This window comes from Macrobrachium nipponense, chromosome 1 (genome assembly GCF_015104395.2).
Source record: "Macrobrachium nipponense isolate FS-2020 chromosome 1, ASM1510439v2, whole genome shotgun sequence".
Classification (NCBI taxonomy): Eukaryota; Metazoa; Arthropoda; class Malacostraca; order Decapoda; family Palaemonidae; genus Macrobrachium; species Macrobrachium nipponense.
This window is the reverse complement of record NC_087200.1, coordinates 25,000,489-25,023,931: the sequence shown is the minus strand read 5'-3', so window position 1 is coordinate 25,023,931 and position 23,443 is coordinate 25,000,489. Positions and strand designations below refer to the sequence as shown.

Here is a 23,443-nt window from a genome sequence, read left to right as displayed (position 1 = left end):
AGAGGAAGACGAAGAGTACTAGCAACCCTGGTGGCAAAATACGCAACTGAAAATGCACCGAGGCCCGAGGGAAGACATACCTACCATCAATAATTAAGTACTTGAATGTTAACAGTGATTTGACGCTAACGCTTTTCTCCTTCACCTACTGTAAAACTAAACTCTATGGCTAATCAAAATCAAGAAGCATATACGTTTGAGAATCATGGCATCGGTGAATCCAAAGGTCTCTTTTCTTCACTTCAACACCACCTTGGTAAGGTGGGACGGATAACAATGTCATCTTTTACAGAAATTATACTCTCCTTATAATAGCTTTACTCCAAAATCTTTTGTCAACGGTAAATTAACAATATTTCAACTGTCAACTGTGCCTTGCTAAGCAACTTTCTTACAAATATAGAATACTATACCATAAATAAATGAAGGATTCAAATAAAATTTTTAATTGAGATAGCATTTATTTATTTAGAGCATCTACAGGCGCTTCCCTCCCTATGGCACAGGGGCCAAAATATAACCTACCAGTTGGTCTATCTTGTCTACATGGATTTCACAAATACAGGCAAGAACCACTTTTAAATTGAATTTTTTTTGGGGGGTTGAGAGATTTTGAGGGGATGATTTAAAGATATATATCTTTTTTTAATTACAGTATTACATTTTCTGAAGCAGATTTGTGATCTGACAAGCTATATTTACCAACCACAATACAAATACCAACAAGACATGCATACAGCAGTAATACATGGAGCTGGATGACAAGTTACAGTGCCCAGCAGTGATATACTCTGAGGCACCACAGTCAAGCTACTATACATGCACATACAATCATACGTACACACACACACACACACATTGTCATCCACGGGTGACGGTGGCCGTGTGGCCTTCCCTGTCACATGGCCAAAAAAATTTCACTGAAGTGTTATATATACAAATGGCCAACTATTATCTTTATTATTCTGATTATCTAGTCAGACTACTATTATCGTCTTTCATTTCCTACATCATTTTTTTTTATAATGAAAATCAGTGTTTCCTTTTGTGTGGGACAATTCCAAAAATGTTAAAAGACTAAGTCCTACACATGTGAGACCTAGTTAAAAGTCTGTAATCATAATTATACTCTATCGAACCTTATATGGAATTTTTGCTAACTGTACTATGCAAATTATTGATATTAAAAAAAAATAAAAAAAATTCCAATAGCAGCCTGAGGGTTGTGGGAGGATTATGGGATATCACTAACATAAATAACAGCATAAAGTTATCATACTTACAGAAATGCATATTTAGTGCTCTATAATGAAACATAAAACCTAGATTAAGATATTGGTATACATGCAGCAGAAAATCTGAACGGGAATGTAATAGTTTCAGGAATCAAGAAGTACAGAGATGTCTCCCGGAGTTCTCGGGAACCGTAACGGTAGGAAAAAAAAATTCCTAAATAAAAAAATGTTCACAGAAGTATAAAAATAAGCAGAGAGAATGAAAAGAGGAGGAAAAACACCAAAACGTGTTTCCGAGCCAGACTCTCTGCTGCTATATTTATTCATTTTTTTTATTTTAATTCATAATATACTGGTAACATCTACTCTAAGATTCAGTCATTCAGTGTTGAAACACGGATCTCTCTACTCTCCAATTAGTTCCATCACTTGGCAGTCCTTGGTACATGATACTAACAGAGGGCGAAGCAGAGTAGCAAGGAACACTGACTGGTGCAACATTTCACTTTCTTAATTGTATGGGCACATCTTAATTCTTTAAGTATTAAAATATCCTTAGCCTATCATGTATACTTTGGTTATATAATTGTATATAATTATAAGTCAATTGGAAATTAAGAACAACAAATCTTAGATCAGTAATTAGAAACTAAATACAGGACTTCACCTACATAATCAACAAGTATCAATAACAATGAAATATAAATTACCCTTCATGCTTAAATCAGAGTACTGTGATTTAATACCGCTAATGAAATGTACTACATTAGATAATACAACACACTTGCTACCACAAGATTCGAAAATCCTTACAGCATTTGGTATAAAACCCACTTTGTTTCTCACTATCTAGACATGAAATCATATCAGTAGTACTGCATCTCCTTCCTGGTAAGAATACCGTACACCTTCACATGCAATGATATACAAGAAGGTAAAGTCTTGGGATACAGAAGTGACTCAACACTGGGATTATGTAGGGGGCCTAGCCTACTTTGCCATTTCTGTACATTTTAAGGGTAAGGCAAAGATATTTTCGGTTTCACAAAATAAATGAATACTATTTCACCAAGTGCTATACCGTGGTCTACTTTTTTTTATACCTTATCTATGAACTAACAAGTAAAGCAATAATAATACCTTTTGTGGAAGGTATACAATTCCTTTCTTCAGGTTGTGACTGAAGGGTGCTTGGGTGACACAATGAGGTACATACACATCACAATAACTATTTACACAAAGGGAATATTGGCATGTCCAGTTTGTACAGTGACATTGCAGATGAGTGAGTTTCACTTTGAGGTAATGCCCAAAAGAAATGGACAAAAGGTGATGCAAAGCTACATTTCTAATATAAGTTATGTACAAGTTTAGAAAAAAAAGTGCAAAATGTTCCATAAAGAGTATGGTCCCTATACATAATATTACATACAGTATAAATATATTCATAAGTATACTGTAACACTCGCAAGGTTCACGTCACACAACAGTTAACTTGGGAAATGTTTAAACTCACAGAATCAGATCTGCGTATAGTCTGTCAGCATATCTCATTAACCTGCTTTCTGGGACCAATGAAAATTCAACCTAATTTAAAATAGGTTCTGGTTCAGACTTGATAGCATCAAGACCGTCGCGATATATCATTGATGCACGCTCAACTAATCCTGAGAGACTCGAGGAGGAGTCTCCGTGGTTTTCAAATTGATTATGTGCTGGACTTGGCCTTGCATTAGTCTCACCACTGCTGTGGCCTTGATTACCGAGCGGATTTGTTATTTTACTAAATAAAATGGCTTCGGGAGACGGCTCTGGTTCTTCAGAATTCATTCGAGATCCGTGAGGGCTTAAGCTGTTCATAGCACTTAACACTTGCATGGCTGCTGAAGGGTGAGGATGCCTGGGAAACCCAGGGTGGAAAGGACTAATTGGGGCCTGAGGATGCTGAGACTGGTGACCAGAAAAAGGATGTGGGACACTTGTGTCACCAAATAATCGAGCTAGATGAACAGGGGAATTTAAAGAAGTAGCTAATGATGGGGGCAATCCTGTGGGCAGTAACCCTCCAATCTGATTGGACTGTGCTTGACGGTGATGATTCTGAGGAGCCTGAGAATGACGCTGTGGCTGCTGCTGACTCTGCAGTGGCACTCGAGGAGGAATCTGCTTCTGCTGTGGGAGTGACTGCTGATGATGTGGCAACTGATGGCGCTGTGGATGAAGAGGTTGTTGAAGCTGCTGTAGCTGTTGCTGCATTTGTAGATGAGGTGCTTGAGGCAGCCGCTGAGCAGGTGGCTGTAACTGCTGGACTTTGGCCTGCTGCTGCTGATACTGCATTTGTTGTTGAAGTGCATATTGTTGTTGCTGTTGCTGTTGTTGCTGTTGTTGTTGTTGCTGCTGCTGCTGCTGCTGCTGCTGCTGCTGTTGCTGCTGTTGTTGTTGACGTTGCTGTTGCTGCTGAAGTTCTTGCTGCTTTTGCATCTGCTGCTGTTGTTGTTGTTGTTGTTGCTGCTGCTGCTGTTGCTGCTGTTGTGCCTGCTGCTGTGATGCTGACATCTGCTGTTTGGGACTTTCTGCAGACATAGCCCCATTGTTAGAATAGTTCACATTACTGTTATTAGCAGATGTATTAGCAGTATTAAAAACCGGTGATGACTTAGAGCTTGATACTAATGTTGGAGTCTGAAGGCTGGCAGCACCATTAGCGCTGCTTGATGATGGAGAAGCACAGCTCACTGCAGAGTTATTTCCATTGCGAGAATCATTTGAAGCCGGACTGGCTACTTGACTGCCAGAATTTGATGCTGCTGTATTTCCTGGAGTTGCTGTAGTTCCTGGGGTCGGTGGGGTGGTCAATGGCTGAGATACTGGCGTCAATCCGGTCGGTGATGTAGAAGGTATAGGAAGAGGAGTAGATGGTGCGGGTGTAGTTGAAGGAGCTGGAGTAGATGGGTTAGGAGTTGGTGCTGATGGAGTCAAGGGAGCAGCCACAGGTGCAGATGATGTTGGAGTATTTGGTCCTGAGGTATTTGGGATAGGGGTAGTAGGTGCAGATGTCCCTGGTCCTTGGATACTAGGGACAGGTGTATTAGGCGCAGGAGTATTGGGAGCAGGAGTACTGGAAGCTGGGGTACTTGGGGCAGGGGTGTTTGGTGCTGGGGTAGTGGGTGCAGGGGTACTCGGAGCTGTGGAGAAGCTGCCATTGTCAGGAGTGCCTGGAGGAAGAAGAGGCAAAATTCCAGGGGTGCCAGGCATTGCAGGGCCATTGGGTCTCAAAGCTGACCAGCTGGATCATCCTGGAAAAAAGGGTACATGAATTAGAATTTAATGAAAACAGAAAATTTTGTTAAAATATTGAGAACATTGTTCTCCCTCAGTTTTTAAAGGAAATGTGAAATTACTATAAAGATATTGCTAGAATTTTTACTATTTCACTTTGAGAGCTTGAAAATATCACTTGCCCCGTGTGTGAATACGACTAGTTTTATTACAAACTACAATGCTTGCTATCAAACAACCAAGGAAGGGCCGTTAACATGACTTTTAGGTTCTCAATTGCAACCAGGGCTAATTCTTTGACCTTTTCAGAACATAAGTATTTCAAATGATATTCTGCACTATACATTATCTGAAGTACAAAGAAATAAAAAACAACAGAAAGAGTATGCATGCAAATACTAACCCGGTGCAACTTGGGAGTCGGTGGATGTTTGTTCTCCTAAAAAAGAATACAAAGAAGCATACATTGAACAACATTCTACAATAGGAAATACCAAGATTCATTATAACGCGACTGGTTAAAATCTACAGGTTGTTAAGATATATAGTACACATTTAAGTGAAGATATTTCAAGTTTTAAAAAAGTGCCAAAATGGTGATGAGAACATTCACATTTATATATATATATATATAAATTATATATGCATATAAAACATATATATTCTAATATACTGTGATATCAAGGGAGTCAAAAGTGAACACTTAAAGACTAATTCAGTATTTCATGCATGATGTATATTGCATCTGAAGTGTGAGGTTGGGTGAGATAAAGTGAAGTACTCTACATAAATCTATAAGAATGATTACAATGAAGAAAAAAAAAAGAATTGCAAGCTTAGGTGAAACGAACAGTAAATAATTCAAAATTAACATTGAACATTTATAAAAATAAAAAAAAAAAAAAAAAAAAAAAAAAAAAAAAAAATAAAAAAAAATATTATTGCGTACGTTGTCTTTCCGCTGAACGGAAAAAAAAAACTTTGTATTCCCAACAGTACCTACAGGATTCTAATGTGAATATATATACGTAATATATATATATATAATATATATATATATATATAATATATATATTTAAGGTAACATAATATAAATACAGCCAATTGAAAAATGGTACAGCTCCTACCGGACTCGTTAATCAGTGACATGAATTACTGATGAAAACCAAACAGTAATTAGAAAGTAAGAATAGAATCCTAGCCAGAATGGCGACCCCTGTCTTGATGGAAGATGAGGTTGATGAGATGTCTTATTGAAGAAGAGTTAAAAAAACACAGACTATAGATAGATACCTTCGGTTTGGCGCCCACCTTATGCTCGTCCTTGAACACAGAGGTGTCCCTGAAGACGACGGCGCGAATGACTCCTTTGATTTGTTCCTCTGGCCATGATCCTAAGAGGATCCTCTGTGGCCTCCCGCGGCCTTTGGGTCTCAGATCGCCCGGTTCCTGCGAGGGACCCAGGAGGTTGTGCACGCGGTTGGCGTACAGGACAAAAGTCGGGTAGGGGATGTCGTATTTCCTAGCAGCCTGCGGAGTAGTGACGACGTTTCAATAAATGTATTCACGTGGTAAACAAGTGACTCAAAGTCATGGTCAACTGAAGTTTTAATAAAGGCTTCCAATGGAAAGTGTTTTAAAAAGATATCTCATTAAAGGACACTGACTGTTTTAGTTGAAATATTCAAGGAAAGTGTTTTAGTAAACTTCATTGAATGTAAAACACTAAAACACTACAAGAAAATGGCTCATTCTATAGCAGTGATTTTTCTTTATTTCGGACAAATGTCTGACTTCAATGAATTATGTCGATTTTTTTTTTTTTTTTTTGCACAGATGCACTTAAAAGGTAGAATGTAACTGCAGAGGTCATGCTTGTCCTCGAGTAAAACTACATCAATTTACATCAGATGGAAGTGAAACATTATTGAATCAGCAAAATCATAAACGACCTCTCGTATCCGGCCTTCTTCACCCATACCACACCTCTCTCTCTCTCTCTCTCTCTCTCCTCTTCACTCTCTCTCCTCTTTCAGATTTTCCATCATTAAGAAGGAATCATCTCTCTCTCTATCTCTCTCTCTCTCTCATTTCCAGTTTTCCAACCTCCGGAATGAGAATCTCTCTCTCTCTCGACTTTTCAGTTTTCCATCCTTAAGAAGAATTCTCTGCTCTCTCTCTCTCTCTCTCTCTCTCTCTCTCTCCCTCCCTCCTACCTGTGACAGTGAGAGTCCCTCCTTGAGGACTGCATGAATAGCCTCGGCCATAGTCTCAGGCCGCCATGACTTCAGTGGCCCTCGTTCTCGAAACCTCAAGTTCTGCAACAGCGACTGCGTCTGGTTCCAACTCTTCTGCCAGGCTGCTTGCACTTGGGCCTGGTACGAATCTGAAACGCAAGGAAAAGAACACATGTTCATTGATGTCACGTTGCGCAAGATTTCAGTAATGTGAAATATTTTGATGGACATGCAAATAATATATAAATATATAAAATAAATATATATATATATATATATATATATATATATATATAACTATATAATATATATAAATATATAGTAGATAAATAAAGGTATAAGCCACGAAGGAAAGTTGAACAATAGGGTAGTTGCAAGATCTTTCGACGTGTTTAACTTTCTTTCATGGCTTATACCTTTATTTATGTATTTATCACGTTCCAAACTTTTGTATATATACATACATACATACATACACACACAAAAAAGATACATATATATATATATATATATATATATATATATATATATATATATATAATGTCTTTTACTGTCATACCACAATATAAAATACTATTTAAACGTTGTAACCGTATAGTATATATCGAGCTCGTTCCTTCAGTGGCCCTCTTCACTGGTAAAATATGGACAGATGAGTCTCACAAGAGTATACACATACAAAGTATATGTAGGTGTAGCAGTAAGTCTCTGTTGGTATAGTGGTTTTATATATACTATTTTATATAAAGTTTTATATATATATATATATTATATATATATATATATATATATATATATATATATATATATATATATATATATATATATAATATATATATATATATATATATATATATATATATATATATATATATATAAACTTTATCACTTACGCATTGTTCTGTGCACATTAACACAACTACAACCAAGGAAACCTCATTAAAACTTGATGGTATCTAGCGGAGATATTTTATGATTCAGGAAAAGTTACAAGCTTTCTAGGACTAACAGTAGTCCAGCTATATATATATATATTATATATATATATATATATATATATATATATATATATATATATATATATATATATAGGTAGCCCAGAAAAATCTCCAGGAGTCAGGAATGAGAGAAAAGACAGCTGCTCAAGGGAAGTCCTTATAACGATTTCATGATGACATTTGACAACAATTAATACGTTGCTCCCCTTAAAAAGAAACAGCTGGAAAGACTCTCAGCGGGAAGGACCTCCGTCATATTTTGGATCGGGAAAGACATCACATGGTGACCACAACCCACCGATATTTTTTTTTCCTTTAATTATGATTCTTCTACTTTTTCATCTGACCACAGACAAAGGTTGATTTGAGAGAGAGAGAGAGAGAGAGAGAGAGGACGAGAAGAGGGAGAGAGGAGAGAGAATCTTTAACATACGGCGAAACAAAGGGAAGAAGACTGAGGAGAATAAGACAGAAACATAAAACTTGTTTTCCATATTAACATTTAATCACACCTCTCACTTGGGGGGGAGGGGATCATTTTTTTTTGTACCATTAAATTTTTTAATCTTCAATCAAAATTTGGGCCTGTAAAGGAGAATCCTTTGTAAGATTTCAATGTCTGCAGAGCATTCAAGTTATTCAATTTTCCACGCAACAAATTTTTATTTCAAGTTTTCAACTTAAAAGGCCGAAATCAAGAGAGAAAACAATACATAACAACATTATGGAATGTATTCAATACAATAAATTTTCTGTGCATGTGTGAGAAAAAAAGAAATTATATCTGGCGCAAAAAGAAAGAGAAGAAAAAAAAAAAAAAAAAAAAAAAAAAAAAAAAAAAAAAAAAAAAAAAAAAAAAAAAAAAAAAAAAAAAGTCAAACTCGACTGATGAACTTAATCCCTCAGATAAATTCTGAGCCAAGTATTGTAACTCACCAGAACACTTGATTGAAAAGTGAATTTTTCAGCAACTGCCCGAATCGTGAAAGAGGAAAAAAAAATCGATAAAAAGTGTTGACCACCTTTCTTGCGCGACAGATAAAATTCAACAAGGCTTTTATTTCTTATCGTTATTCTTAGCCTCTTGTTTACGTTATCTAAAATTTCTCCGTTGGCTGTAATTAGTCAACTTTTTTTTTCTTTTGGCATTTTAGTGGATACTTTTCGATAAGCACCAAAAACGAGAGGCTGCCTATTCTAGTAAGTTTTATAAAATTTCCGTATGTAGGAAAACAGGATAAGTTAAATTAGTATAACAATGACCCGAAATAGTTAGTACGACAAATGACCCAAAACCCCAAAATTTACTTATTATTAAACAATGACCCCAAGTTAGGTAGAGCAAGTTACGCCCAAAAATGACCACAAAAATTAGTTTGTACAACAATGACCCAAGATAGTATAACAACGACCCAAATTAGTTAGTATAACAACGACCCAAATTAGTTAGTATAACAATGACTCGGTATAAAAAAATAAACATTTATAAAAAAAATCGCCAGAACCACAGACAGACACAAACGCCTAGATATATAATTTACACAAAAATGTGCTAATCTTTCCCAGTCATCACTCAACGGTATGTAAGCTTGCATGTTTGTTATGGTATAGACATAATTATGTTCCTTTCCCTTTTACATGCACACGACTCGAGAGGACCCTCCAAAAAAGAAAAAAAAATCAATCAAGCCTTTCACATAACAACGCAAGATATATATTAGGCTCGTATACCCTACTACACAATTCCAATTGCATTTCTGAAGCATTTTTCCATACCCGTCATATATCGAATATGACGGAAATATGATCTAAAATCTGCATTATATGAAAAATATGCAAATTTAACCTAACGTGGAGATGGGACAGCGCAGATATCTGTGAGCCCCCTTGCAGTAAATTACAATTTAGTCTTACATTTAGATATGGAAAAAATGGGAGAGAATCGTGCGTGTGTATACACATTCTCTCTCTCTCTCTCTCTCTCTCTCTCTCTCTCTCTCTCTCTCTCTCTCTCCACACACACATACAAACCGGTGATCTTCCAAAGAAAACATGACAGTGAATCTAAGTGACCTGAAGAAATATTAACATTCGAGTTAAAAAAATGACAGCTGTTTTGAACATATATCACTCCCATTTGTTTAATGGCCGTTCATAAGAAAAATGTCTCATCATTTTACGAACAAAGAGGACTATATGGCGCATACATTCTGAATCATAAGGCTTCGGACACTTGTCCAGTTATGAAAAAATAAATAAATAAAAAATAAAAGCTCTTTGAAGCGGCATCATTTACCAACCCTACATTGCAAAGATCACGGCTTGCACTTCATAAAACAATTAGTTTGAAATAATTAGGTAACATCTGCAAACCGTCCCATGGCAGAGATTAAACTGTCATGGTGATTCGCCATTCAAATCTTTCCGACAGACAGATAATCACTGAATTATTTTCCCCGCCATGGATGGCTGAGGAAAAGGTTGGGGGGGGGTTGGAAGGGTAGGGGTTACTTATCTTCTTCTTCTTCTTCTGTACACTGGATCGACTTCCAATCATCTTCTGCCAAGCAAACATTTAGAATAATTTCACGTTCGAATGAGATGGTGATAGATGCCATCCTAGTTCGACCTATTATGCATACGGCTTAAAACCGACTTTCTCTCTCTATTATGGAAGGGAAGAATCAAGCATGTGTGCGAACTGCGTGAAATTACTCTACTTGAATTACCAGTCTATTGTTGTGGCTGATGGCCCAATCTATCTAACCTCCTCTCTCTCTCTCTCTCTCTCTCTCATATTTCTTTTACACATCACATTGGGAAAATATAACTGGAAGAGAATCCATGACTTGAAAATAAATTTTTCCCATACATATCGGTAAATCTCAATATATGCTTTACAAATCATCTAACGAAAAGAACCTAACACCCCCCCCCCCCCCCCCCCCCCCCCACACACACACACACGCTTTCTGTCGCAGTTAAAATAATTGAACTTTGACAACCGCTAATATTATAATAATAATAATATATTTACTGCTGTTGCGTCTCTGACATAGTTTCTCTCGAGTAAACAAAACTGCTATCATACACATCATCAGAATGCCAAACATTTCTTCCGTCGAAATAACGTTCAAAGTAAAACGCCGAATAAACTCCTACTCCTGTTCTCTCGCTCAGACGTCACGCATGTACCTAAGAAAATAAATATTTGAGCGTGTGCGCTCGTGCGCGCTCAATGCTCTAGAGATAACTAGGTTTGATTGGCGGTGATGGAGCGGTGATCGAAGAAGGAGGCGCATGGAAATAAGGTAGGTACACTTGGGGTGAGGAGGAGGAGGAGGAGGAGGAGGAGGAGGAGGAGGAGACAGAATATGAGATAAAGATAAAGTGAGAGAGAGAGAGAGAGAGAGAAACACACACGCGGTTCAGGGAACGGACCTGAATGAGATACTGAATCCTTAAGTGAATGACAGAAAAAATAATTTTGGTGACCTTTCATGACTACAATGACACTCTAAACGCCTCTCTCTCTCTCTCTCTCTCTCTCTCTCTCTGGTATTACATTAAGCTCTTCCGCTCAGTGAAAATCATGGCTGTAGGTTCAAAGTCAAGTGTATGAAAAGGCTACATTCAAATCCACAGCAGCTTTCCCGAGTGAGCTCCTGAAAAGCATCTCTCCGATGCAAAAGAAATGTCAGAATCGGATTCATAATACGCAAAGTTAATTCTCGGAATATGCATCATCGTCTTCTTCTTCTTCTTTTTCTTCGTTTTCTTCACGAGTAGACACAAGAGAAGGAGGATATTCGCGCCATCCATCTTTTATCGTAACTAAACGCTTCTCGACGATGTGAAAAAAAGAAGAAGGCGGTAAAGAAAATCCGCTAATTGGGAATGAAAAAGCTCCGAGGGAACACGGCTCCCCACTCTAAATTTCAGCCCTTTTGTTGTCGAGACAATTAATTTATGCACAATGAGAACGAAATAATCATTTTCTCCGAGGGTTAAGAAAAAGAAGTGGACAATGACGATGGATCTGATAACACAATGGCGGTGATTCGCTCCAGTAATGGTATTAGAGAATTATTTCCAAAAAAATTCTTCCAAGACAATTAAATATATAAATATTAAACACACGTCAAACCACAAAACGAACAATTGTTTTATAAGGCCGTCGTGCCTCAGTCATTTCAGGACAGGAAATCAAACGAAAGTTTATGCTGCAGATTGCTGAAAGGTCGAAGATTATGGCTTTTGGATTTGGGCATAATCAAATAATTAATTAAACAGTTCTAAATGTGTATTTGCGTGAATTACGTACTAACCACGTATTATTATTATTATTATTATTATTATTATTATTATTATTATCTCCAACAAGGAGAGCAGCACAGTAAGAAAAAAGTACATAGACAACGAAAAGGATGTATATAAGATAATAGGAAAAGGAACAACAAATATGATAAACCAATTAAACTATATATAATAATAGACTCGGGTGAACCTGCACAACAAAAAAGCATTTGCCTACAACACAAGGTTTGCTTACTTAACGTAAAGTAATACAACACAAAGCCAGTTACACATTAGTACACACAGACTTCTGTAAGATCCCCGGTCCATTTTCTTATTGACTGTTCAATGAATAATTTCCTAATATACTACAGATGTGGTTTACTGGTAAGGTACAAAACCAGATGCATCTAAATAAAGGTTCGCCTGATGTTATGCAGAAACGGGCCACACAATTAAAAAAAAAAAGAAACAAAAAATGAACTGGAGGACTGTTCTGGAAAATATTATGATAATATCAATAAATGCATAAAAGGAGAAATCCTGGTGTTGTCAGAATGATTCAGATCAGTGCCTTCCCATTTTTTATTTCTTATGCTACAATTTAGCAATTCCATTACCTGATCCCCAAAACAACCACTCACTCCACCGCAACACATTAGCCAAAATCCCACACAAGAACACGATTCGGTCAATTTGCTCATGGCAGGGGATGTTAAGAAAAAAAAATAATAAAAAAAAATTGAGATGGAAGCTTGATTAAAGAATTCTGATATCCATTCTTTGCCTTGTGATTCATATCCTGCCTGTCCTTTTTTTTTTCCTCCTTCTTCCTTTCTTTACTTCCTTCCTTCCTTCCCATTGCCTTTACAAAGACATCATCATACTATTCACGACATTTTGCTGAATGTGCGTATATTAAAATTGCTGGCCCTTTTCCGCGGTCAAAATAATAGCCCTTGACATTTATTCAAATTATCCCAACAGAGTTATGCGCATTGTCATGGAAGTCAGAGATAATGGAGTGTGTGTGTGTGTGTGTGTCTGCACGCGCGATGTACAGACTGACGAGAGAGAGAGAGAGAGAGAGAGAGAGAGAGAGAAAAGGACAGGTATTATACCCATGAATATTACTCCTTTATCCCATTTGAGGGGGCCTGAACCTACCCTTGAATCCCAGCCTCCTCCTCCTCCTCCTCCTCCTCGATTCTTATAATTTTGATAAAACCTTACCTGCCGGTCATTCAAAGTTACCATATGAAAAGGGAGCGAATGTCAAAGCTGTAATTAGCATATTGCTATTATATTATTGGAATACATTTCATTCTTTTGACCTGAATAAGAGAGAGAGAGAGAGAGAGAGAGAGAGAGAGAGAGAGGAGGCGTTTTTTGTGTGTGTGTGTGTGCGTGTGTCGGTGCGTGAGACACAGTTATTCTAATCTCGTTAAAGACTTTATTCAGCCATTCAAGAGTAATTCAGAATTAGACACACAATGGAGAGAGAGAGAGAGAGAGAGAGAGAGAGAAATCTTCATTTCATGGCCGGAGATAACATAGAATAGGAATAATAAGGCGAATTATAAACAGCGTGGCCGTCGTTTCGTTGGGAGGATGAATGGGGGCGATCGACAAAACAAAATAGAATCGCTAATGCAATTCCAGGGGTGGTTTTCCCGCGCACTGCTGCGTCATGGCGCGCCTCACTTCATCATCGTATTCTCTTCTGACTGATATAAATTACTTCTCTTATTGTTCTACAGTCGGGGGATGGGGGGGAGACGGAGACGGAGAGGGAGAGGGAGACGGAGGAGGAGGGGACTCCTACTCCAGCCCCACCAAAACCTTCCCTGACACTACCACCACCACCACCAACTTCCTTCTCTCCTCCTTCGCTTACTCCCTCTTCCTCTCTCTCTCTCTCTCTCTCTCTCTCTCTCTCTCTCTCTCTCCTCAACCAGCAGGAGGAAGGCTGCCTCGATAGGGCTTCTTCGCAAGAGCCCGGAAATCAAATGAAGATTAGTGAAACAATCTCACGATCGCATACATCTTTGCTCCAAGGAGCCTGGAAAATAATTTTGATTTCATGCGCTTGTAGGCAGTGATTCCATAAATGATGTATAGATGAATTTAATGCTCTCTCTCTCTCTCTCTCTCTCTCTTCCCGCGGGCGTGCTTAAACGCCCACATACACATTCAGGGATGCATTTGTAATTGGGACGGTTTGTTGTGGCAATCCATGCGTTGACAGACATCACCGACATCCATCAGTAGATTGCCGTGAGTGAATAACCGTCCTCATTGGACGGTGGGGGTAAGGAGGGGGGGGACGGTGGGGGGGTGGTGGTTACAGAGGGACCAAAACGATCGTCTGAGAATATTCTCCCTCTCCTTACTCTATCCCCCCCCTCCTCTTCCTTCCCTTGTACTTTCCTTCCATTAGGAGATCAATCAACCAAGCATTAAATCACAATTGGCCGCATTCTCCGAAAGAAGAGAAAATTAAGGAACTTTGTGTGCTTCTGTCCGACGGCGCAGACACACTTAGTTGTGGAAGAGACATTACGATTAGACGGTGGAGTTGAAAGCCATCCCCATCCATCCGTCAACCTCTCACTGGCTTTCTGGATGGATGGGAAGCGTGGGAGGGTATAGGGGAGACGTCTCGGTGAAGGGGACAGAAGAAGAAAAAAAAAGAATAACAGATCAGATGGCCATGGGATAACTGACTGCAACTCAAAACGGCTTCCGGAAATGAACCAATGTTAGATAAATACTGATCACTTATATATATATATATATATATATATATATATATATATATAATATATATATATATATATATATATAGAAGTGTCCTGGGACTAGTCCTACGTGGCCCCGGATTCGATCACCGGGCGATCAGGAACGCTTTTTTTTTTTTTTTTTTTTTTTGAGGCACGTTCAGTTAAAATCCCATGTGCATTATGCATCTGGTGGTCAGTCGACTATGGCGGGTCACAGCCACTGTATAGAACATTAGATGACATCCTACGGGATGGAATCTTTAAGCTTGATATAACGTTACTAAGTTTTATTTAAAATGTTACTCAGGTTATTATCTGTATATTCAGAATAACTGCAACATTAACATTAAATATATTTAGTAGCTGTTAACAATTATGGAACCACTGCGAAAGATATACATTAGTTACAAAACATGATAATACTGTAGAACCCATGCACTTGGCGGTAACTGTATGTATACTTGGATCTAATTTTATATCGGAAATTGTAACGTCATTAATAAAGCTGCTATTTCAAATATACAAGGCAGCTATACATGGAAAATATCTTAGTGAGGTATGACCGATCATATCCACGTTCATGTCATAAACATTGAAAGAGAAAAACTAAAAACGTGTTTTTTTTAGCACTTGTGTTCATAAAACGTCTTCGCTTCATAAAAAGGTGTTCCAGTTGTAATATGGCGTTACAATAGTGATGGTTCACCGAGAACCAGGAAAACGGAATCATTGAGAGTAAACGATAAATAAGGAAACGAAAAGTAATGCCCAACTTGAACCTCTCTCTCTCCGCCGCGCTGACTATATAATATTATAGTCATCCCTGCAAGAAATTCAGGTCGACCAATTCAATAAGTGGGAAAAAATTTATTTCCCATTCCAATTTTTAACTTCGGTTCGTGTCAAAATTTCCCTCTCGGTTAAAGAAAGAAAGAAAGAAAAAGAAAAAAAAAAAAAAAAAAAAAAAAAAGAAAGAAAGGAAATAAATATACGAACGGAAACAGTTTTTTTTTATCATAGCATTAACTACAATATAGAATATATGGATATATGAACATCGATAAAGCCAATTATTCAAAATTCTATCATTCTCCTTTCGAAGAAAGAAGACAGAAAATGTATACCGAAATTTACATATATATATATATATATATATATATATATATAATATATATATATATATAAATGTACTAAAATATCTTATAAACATTATACAAACGGGCACAAAATACGATAAAGAATAAGCAAATATATCCAGTGGGGAGTCTACGTTGTATTTCTGAGGTTCTGCCTAAGCGCTGTACGGCACGTCCTTTAATAATATTGACGACCGGAGAATAACAATATATAACAATATCATAGATACAAATACAACTCAAGGCTTATGCAGGGGAAGCGGGAGAGGCAGGGGTTAGTGGGGGGGAGGGAGAGGGGTGACATGGGAACGACGGAGGAGGAGGATAAGGGGTGGAATCAGTTGTTATGGGAATGAGGAGTGAGCCCAGGCAGGAGGAAGGAAGAGAGAGAGAGAGAGAGAGAGAGAGAGAGAGTTTACCTAAGTGTAAGATCATTCACTCGACCCTTGGCCAATTCTTACCATGACCTATTTTATGTCAAACGCATAACAAGCGTGAACCAGAAAATAAGGATTTTTTTTCCTTTTTTTTTTTTTTCCTCTCTCTCATTTTTCCCCCTTTCCTGAGTAGGGTTTTCATAAAAGAAAAGTATGTGACTGAAGTGAGCTATACTAGAGTTGGGGGAGATGCTTCACACACGCACGCACACACACAGAAAGAGAGATAGAGAGAGAGAGAGAGGGAGAGAGAGAGAGAGAGAGAGAGAGAGAGAGAGAGAGAGAAGGAACCTCTGGTTAGAGATAAATGCCAATTTACTGAGCGGGGTAAAAATGATCCTGGTAATATATATATATATATATATATATATTATATATATATATATCTATATATATATATATATATATATATATATATATATTTTTATAGAGAGAGAGAGAGAGAGAGAGAGAGAGAGAAAATCCACTTCAAAGATCACAAATTCAACCATCAACCTCGCCTCAACGGTCAAGAGTCCCTGGGGTCGATCCCAGGGGCGCGAAACGATTAATAACAAATCTAGTAACATTCATTGCCGTGCCCCTGTTGACCTAACTGGTGAATTATGTACGTGGCAGTTATCGAACTGCGGTGGATTGCAACTCAGGAGGAAAAAGGCAGGGTCTAGCAAACTCATCAGGAAGACTTGCTGATAACCGAAGGAGAAGGAATATTGTCGAAATATTCATTCATATAAATAAAAGGAAGTAATGAAAAATAAAACAAACGAATCAATGACGGACTTCGAGAGGAACAAGAGGAAATGAAGAACGGAAATAATTGACAATAGAGGACAGAAAAAGAATTGCCGTCCCTAACAACATTCAAAAGTATAACGAAGCTATGAATGATTAATGATTAACGATTAATGTACACAATAACATCTGAATAATAAGACTTTCATCCACAATAGACCGGAAGTAAATCATTTATGACAGATTACGTATATATGAATAAAAGCCAGCCTTAGTCAACCGGATATCTATAATTAGGCCCCCTACAATATATATGCATAACCGATACAAATTAAATTAATAAACCAATCTGCAAAGATATCAAGGTATTATCCAAAAAAGGTATTTATAAAGAGAATATGTAAATTTAATAATAATAGAGAAATAATGACACTTTAAAAAAAATGCGATAAAAATATAAAAATCTAACACAGAAATCAGGCCCGTTCCCAAATTTATTCGGGGGGGAGAAACACAATACACAACAAGCTATTTTTAAAAGAACAAATTGTGAGCGGAATATGAAAACATCATCATAAAATATTTCTGACAGACGCAGCCTCGGCTTTCTTGACAATACGATGCAAAAGTAATTTCAACCCCGAAAGTTTAAAGGAAATGTTTTAGATTCGCGAATAGCGAACGGCAGAAAAGACGGCCAACGGTGAGATATGACAGATCAGGCCTGAGATACAGCCAGCATCGCTCGTCTTTCCTTTTTCGGGTTTATGTGCGTCTTTCACTTTCACACACACACACACACACACACACACACATATATATATAATATTCATATACATTATACAAACACATACACACGCACGCGAACACTGTAAACTTAATACTAAACAAGTAAAAAATGCGCCGAAGTCTCTTCGGCGTCATCGAGTTTTCTGCACAGCGTATAATCAAGGCCACCGAAACCTTACCCACGGCCCCATGGTGGTCTGGCGTACATCGTTGCCAGATGCACGATTGTGGTTAACTTTAACCTTAAATAAAATACAAACTACAAAAGCTAGAGGTCTGCCATTTGGTCTGTTTGGTGACTGGAAGGGGGTTGATCAACAAACAAATTTGCAGCCCTCTAGCCTCAGTAGTTAAGATCTGTGGGCGGACAGAAAAAAGTGGAGACGGATCGACAAAGCCGGAGCAATAGTTTTCTTTTCAGAAAACCAAAAAGGCAACGAAACAGAAAAAAAAAAAATCGTCGAGAAAAATGAAACAGCTTTGAAAATGTATCTAATAAAAGAATACTTGATCCCACATATAAACAAAGAAAGAGTATACAACTGCTCCCTTTACGAAGTGTGAGGCATCAAACACAAATATTACAGTTATCAATTTATACAGAATAAGATTTCAGAGGGAAAAAAAGCAAGACCTTATTCATGAATAAGTCGACACAAACAAGTTTCCAGGGATCAAGTTTGAAGTCACCATGAAAAATTAAAACATTCGATTCAGGTTTTCATCCTTTCATTCAATTGTGTGTGAGTGTGTGTGGCCCACCCACCGGTAATCACGAAATGGCAAGACGAACTTTTTAAAACTATCTTGCCTCATTACAAACATTATATATTAACAAGATCACGATTTTACATCCGACCAAACTGTTTGACATTTTCATCAACAGCCCTGGTCTCAAATTGCATCATAATATATATATAATATATATATATATATATATATATATATATATATATATATATATATATCTATATACAGTAGATATATATAGATATATAGTAATATATATATATATATATATATATATATATATATATGTATATATAAATCCTTCCAGAACAAAGGATAAATCTTAAATCGCAGATTACTTACAACCATCCAGCACACATACATACATACATACATACACAAGCTTCCAGAATAAAGGTTAAACTTACAACGCCCTTGCGATATCGAGGTCATACAATGAATATTTATCCACATCATAATATATAAAATTAATTAGAAATGTTAGTTAATACGGGGGTTCGAATGCAAAGTTCATGAGTTAAAGGACAGAGAATTACTTATATACGTAGGCACAAGTGCTCTCTCTCTCTCTCTCTCTCTCTCTCTCTCTCACACACACATATAGTCTACTTTGTAATCTCAGTCCATTAAAATCACATTAATGAACATCAAGTGTACATGCATTCACAATTAGGCAAACTTACTTGTGAGTTGAAGAGCACCGAATATTTCACTATTCTAAATGCACTTCTTTTTTCGCCTCGCGCGGAAAAACAATCGAATAAGTTTTTCATTCGTTAAATTTTTAAATGGGTGCCTATTGTAGTGTTTCGAGGGGAGGGTAGGGAGGTGCCCCCTCCCACAGGATACACTGTGGGGATTGGGGGTAGGGGGGTGTTCGTCTTAAAGAGACCGGGTGGCATTAAAATGTGAGAATGTGTGGGATCCTTAATGGGGTCTGTGAGGTAATAAAAAGAAAGAAAAATAAAATACTAGTTATATGAGATACTACACCAGCTCTCTCTCTCTCTCTCTCTCTCTCTCTCTCTCTCTCTCTCTCTCTCTCTCAGGATGATGTACTGCTGCAAATACTAGTTATATGAGATACTACACTAGCTCTCTCTCTCTCTCTCTCTCTCTCTCTCAGGATGATGTACTGCTGTGGATTTCCAAGAATTCCGGATCAAATTTTTGAAGTTATCTAAAAAAAAAAAAAGTTTTCAGCCAAATCGCTCGGCCCGTACCTTGCAGGGGATGATATTATTGTATAAAGAACGAACAACAATCTCTCCCACTAATCTAGAGCGCAAATAAAAGGGTCACTTCACAGCATTAACTTGATGATTATGAGGACAATTATTTGTCCTTGCTCGTGAATTTAAGACGGGATTACCCTTGTCCGGTAATCAAAGACGCCAGTTGAAGATGAAGTAGCTGCAATAAAAGCAAGCGTCGGGTTACACACGCCAATATCTTCGGCCCAACTCTCTCTCTCTCTCTCTCTCTCTCTCTCTCTCTCTCTCTCCGTTCATACAGTATATTACTCTGTTTTGTCTCAATATTCTCACTGCTGTTATTGCCTCTCTGTCTCTCTCTCTCAACATTTATACTCTAAACACGCACGTAGTACATTATTAATTAACAGCAACGTTTATGAATACGAGTGATGAACTACGCAGACGAATGTTTGTGACCAAGGGTTATTTACACACACACACACACAATATATATATATATATATAGATATATATATATATATATATATTATAATATATATATATATGGAAAATGATAGGCAGATATCCAAGCGCTTTCGTCTTTACTAAGACATTGTCTTTGTAAAGACGAAAACGCTTGGATTTCTGCCTATCATTTTCCTGTGTAATTGCTTATCTAATGAAGTCATGTACATCACATCTACTGTTTGATATTGTAAGCATATATACATATATATATATATATATATATATATATATATATATATATATATATACACACCACACACATCACATATATATATATATATATATATATATATATATATATATAAAGACTGTCATTATTTTCTTTCCTGTTTCAGACGCGTTAAATTCACCAGGTCCTCCTCAACTCCCTAATTCTTAATTTGGAGGGGGGTGGGCGTGCGTAAACCGTCGGGACGGAATCTCGCTAACAATTTTTCTCTCTCTCTTTCTCTTTCTCTCTCTCCACATGGAAATAATTAAACGTATTTCAACCGTGACAGTATGAATTTCTCTTCTTTTACAAACATTAATTGGGATATTAGTATTTTTCTCCCCGAACATAACAATGAGCTTTTGTCTCTATCATACGATGACGAATGTCTGTCGGGGGCGAGGAACAATGCCTCGCACCCCCACAACCCACATTCGGACAGACGTTTGATGGAAAAACTCCCCACGCCCGCAGGATGGTGGTGGTGAGGAGCCTATAGTGGTGGTGATGGTGGTGCTGAGGATCCTAGTGGTGATGAATGAAAACAACCCCGGCCCCCACAAAAAAAAAAGGGCTAAACAATCAAATGAAGATATCAAAACAGATGGTGATGAGGATCGTAGTGGTGATGATGAAGATCGTACTGGTGATGAAGATCGTACTGGTGATGAGGAAGATCGTATTGGTGATGGGGATCGCAGTGGTGATGATGAAGATCGTACTGTTGATGAAGATCGTACTGGTGATGGGGATCGTAGTGGTGATGATGAAGATCCTACTTATGATGGAGATCGCATTGGTGATGATGACGATCTTAGTGGTGATAAGGATCTTAGTGGTGATGATGAGGATCATACTGGTGATGACGATCATACTGGCGGTGGGGATCGTAGTGGTGGTGATGACGATCGTAGTGGTGATGATGATGAAAACAAAAAGGGGCCAAACAATAAACCGAAGGTAACAAAAGCGACCGTGACATCCATCCACTTAGGAGGTGAGTGTAAAACGCCTTGTATGACTATGATGGATGTCACTGCGGTGGATATGATGTTAGGAACGAAACTAACACAAACGCACTTGATAAATTGAATAGATAAAATATATTATATATAATAACATCCGTCCGCTGAACAATTTATAAAAAAAATCTATTTAGGAAGGTCATGATAATATATCAAACAATGACTCAGGAACTTACCAAGGTAAGAACAATAAATATCGAGACTGAAGAAAAGTAACGTATTCGGTGGAGAGAGAGAGAGAGAGAGAGAGAGAGAGAGAGAGAGAGAGAGGAGAGAGGAGAGAGACTTTATAAGAAAGAATGGTAAAGAAGGCGTCCCAAACAAAGGCATACGATCAAACTATAAGGACTGAAATGGAAAGGGAAAGAAATTAGGGGGAATCGGTACGTGTGTTCGTTCGTACGTGCTCATGTTGTAAAGGGCACGTTATGGGGTTCTTGGCCTAGAGGAGGAGGAGGTAAGAGGGAGGATGGGGTTAGCAAATTAGGATGGGCTGTTCCTAGTGATGAATATTCCCAAACACCGACATTACATACATTACTTATTTATGTCGGCTATTAGCAATTACTGGACCCACGTATGTATGTATGAAGGTAGAGCGTCCGCCTATCACCCAACTTTCGGGGAAATGATTTACTCCATCGGGATTTTTTATTCATTTATTTTTTTCTAAGTTACTGGTTATTCCTGCTACTATTACGGGAAGATTAATCAGAAAAAAATCAAACTTAACTGGAAATGTGGACAACATAAAATAAATAGTTATATTGCAAGTGAGTTGTCTAGGTAATCTGGTAAATAAAAAAAAAATATTAACTACCGCTACCACTACTTAGTAACATAGTCTGGAATTATGAAAACAAAAGGCAAGATCGACCAAAAACCATATTAATAAAGGCAAAACTAAAAAATCGCTATAGAACTTGTATAAATACACTTATAGAAGCACTACAACTAGTTTTACTCCCACTACTGGTTTTATTGCGAGGAAAAGTTAACTAAACAAATGAAAACAAATAAAATCCCAAACAACAGCAAGAACAATAATTATCGCTACTTAGATGTCAATGAAATATGACGAACAATTTATTGGTTTAAGAGCACGAAAATCGAGACTTGAAATATCTGAGGGATAAAAAATAAATAAAAGAAATAATAAACTATAAAAAATAACTTAAAAACTAAAAAAAAAAGTTATAAATAGACAACTAGAGAATAATAAAAGGGAAAAGTCTAACCAATCTGACACGCGAAAAAAACAGAAAAGAAGAAGAAGAAGAAGAAGAAGAGAGAGAGAGAGAGAGAGAGAGAGAGAGAGAGAGAGACCTTGTGGTTCCTCCCTACACACTCAGTTCTTGCAGTGCGTGTCTAGCGACCATCTACCCCCTCAGGATCAACAAAACAAAAGGGCTAAAAATAATATATCACATTCACCTGCGCACAGACAATCATTACTATTACCTGTGATTGCTATATAAAAATTATATACAGCCGTTGGCTCCCCTTCCCCCGCCTCCCATTAAGTAACCAACTTGCATAAAGAAATAAAATAAAGGAAAGAGTAATATGAAAATATCATAACGGCTTGGATATTCTTAAGCGAAATAGAAAAGACTGACATAATATAAAAAAAATTTGAGGACAAAGAACAACATTCTAAGACAAAAAAAAGAAATGAATTACATGAAAAGTAAGGAAAATAACAACCTCACTTCATGGCCGAGTCGGCAAAGACGTCACTGAAGTCCTGATTTCTCCTCTGTGCGCTGCTTCGAATTCACGAGAGGGCGAAGTTATCACCAACTTAA

The 23,443-nt window shown here is 37.5% G+C and overlaps 1 protein-coding gene across 1 annotated transcript in view; it reads right to left on the bottom strand.

The window, feature by feature from the left end:
- Nucleotides 1-441: 441 nt before the first annotated feature.
- The window catches only part of LOC135219172 (protein piccolo-like), a 478,963-nt gene continuing 455,961 nt past the window's right edge, over nucleotides 442-23,443 (bottom strand). The window contains 5 exon segments of the mRNA XM_064255706.1: nucleotides 442-4,510; nucleotides 4,513-4,531; nucleotides 4,918-4,953; nucleotides 5,808-6,044; nucleotides 6,731-6,900. Of these exon segments, the coding sequence (XP_064111776.1) occupies nucleotides 2,823-4,510; nucleotides 4,513-4,531; nucleotides 4,918-4,953; nucleotides 5,808-6,044; nucleotides 6,731-6,900 (2,150 nt within the window). The 3' untranslated portion in view covers nucleotides 442-2,822.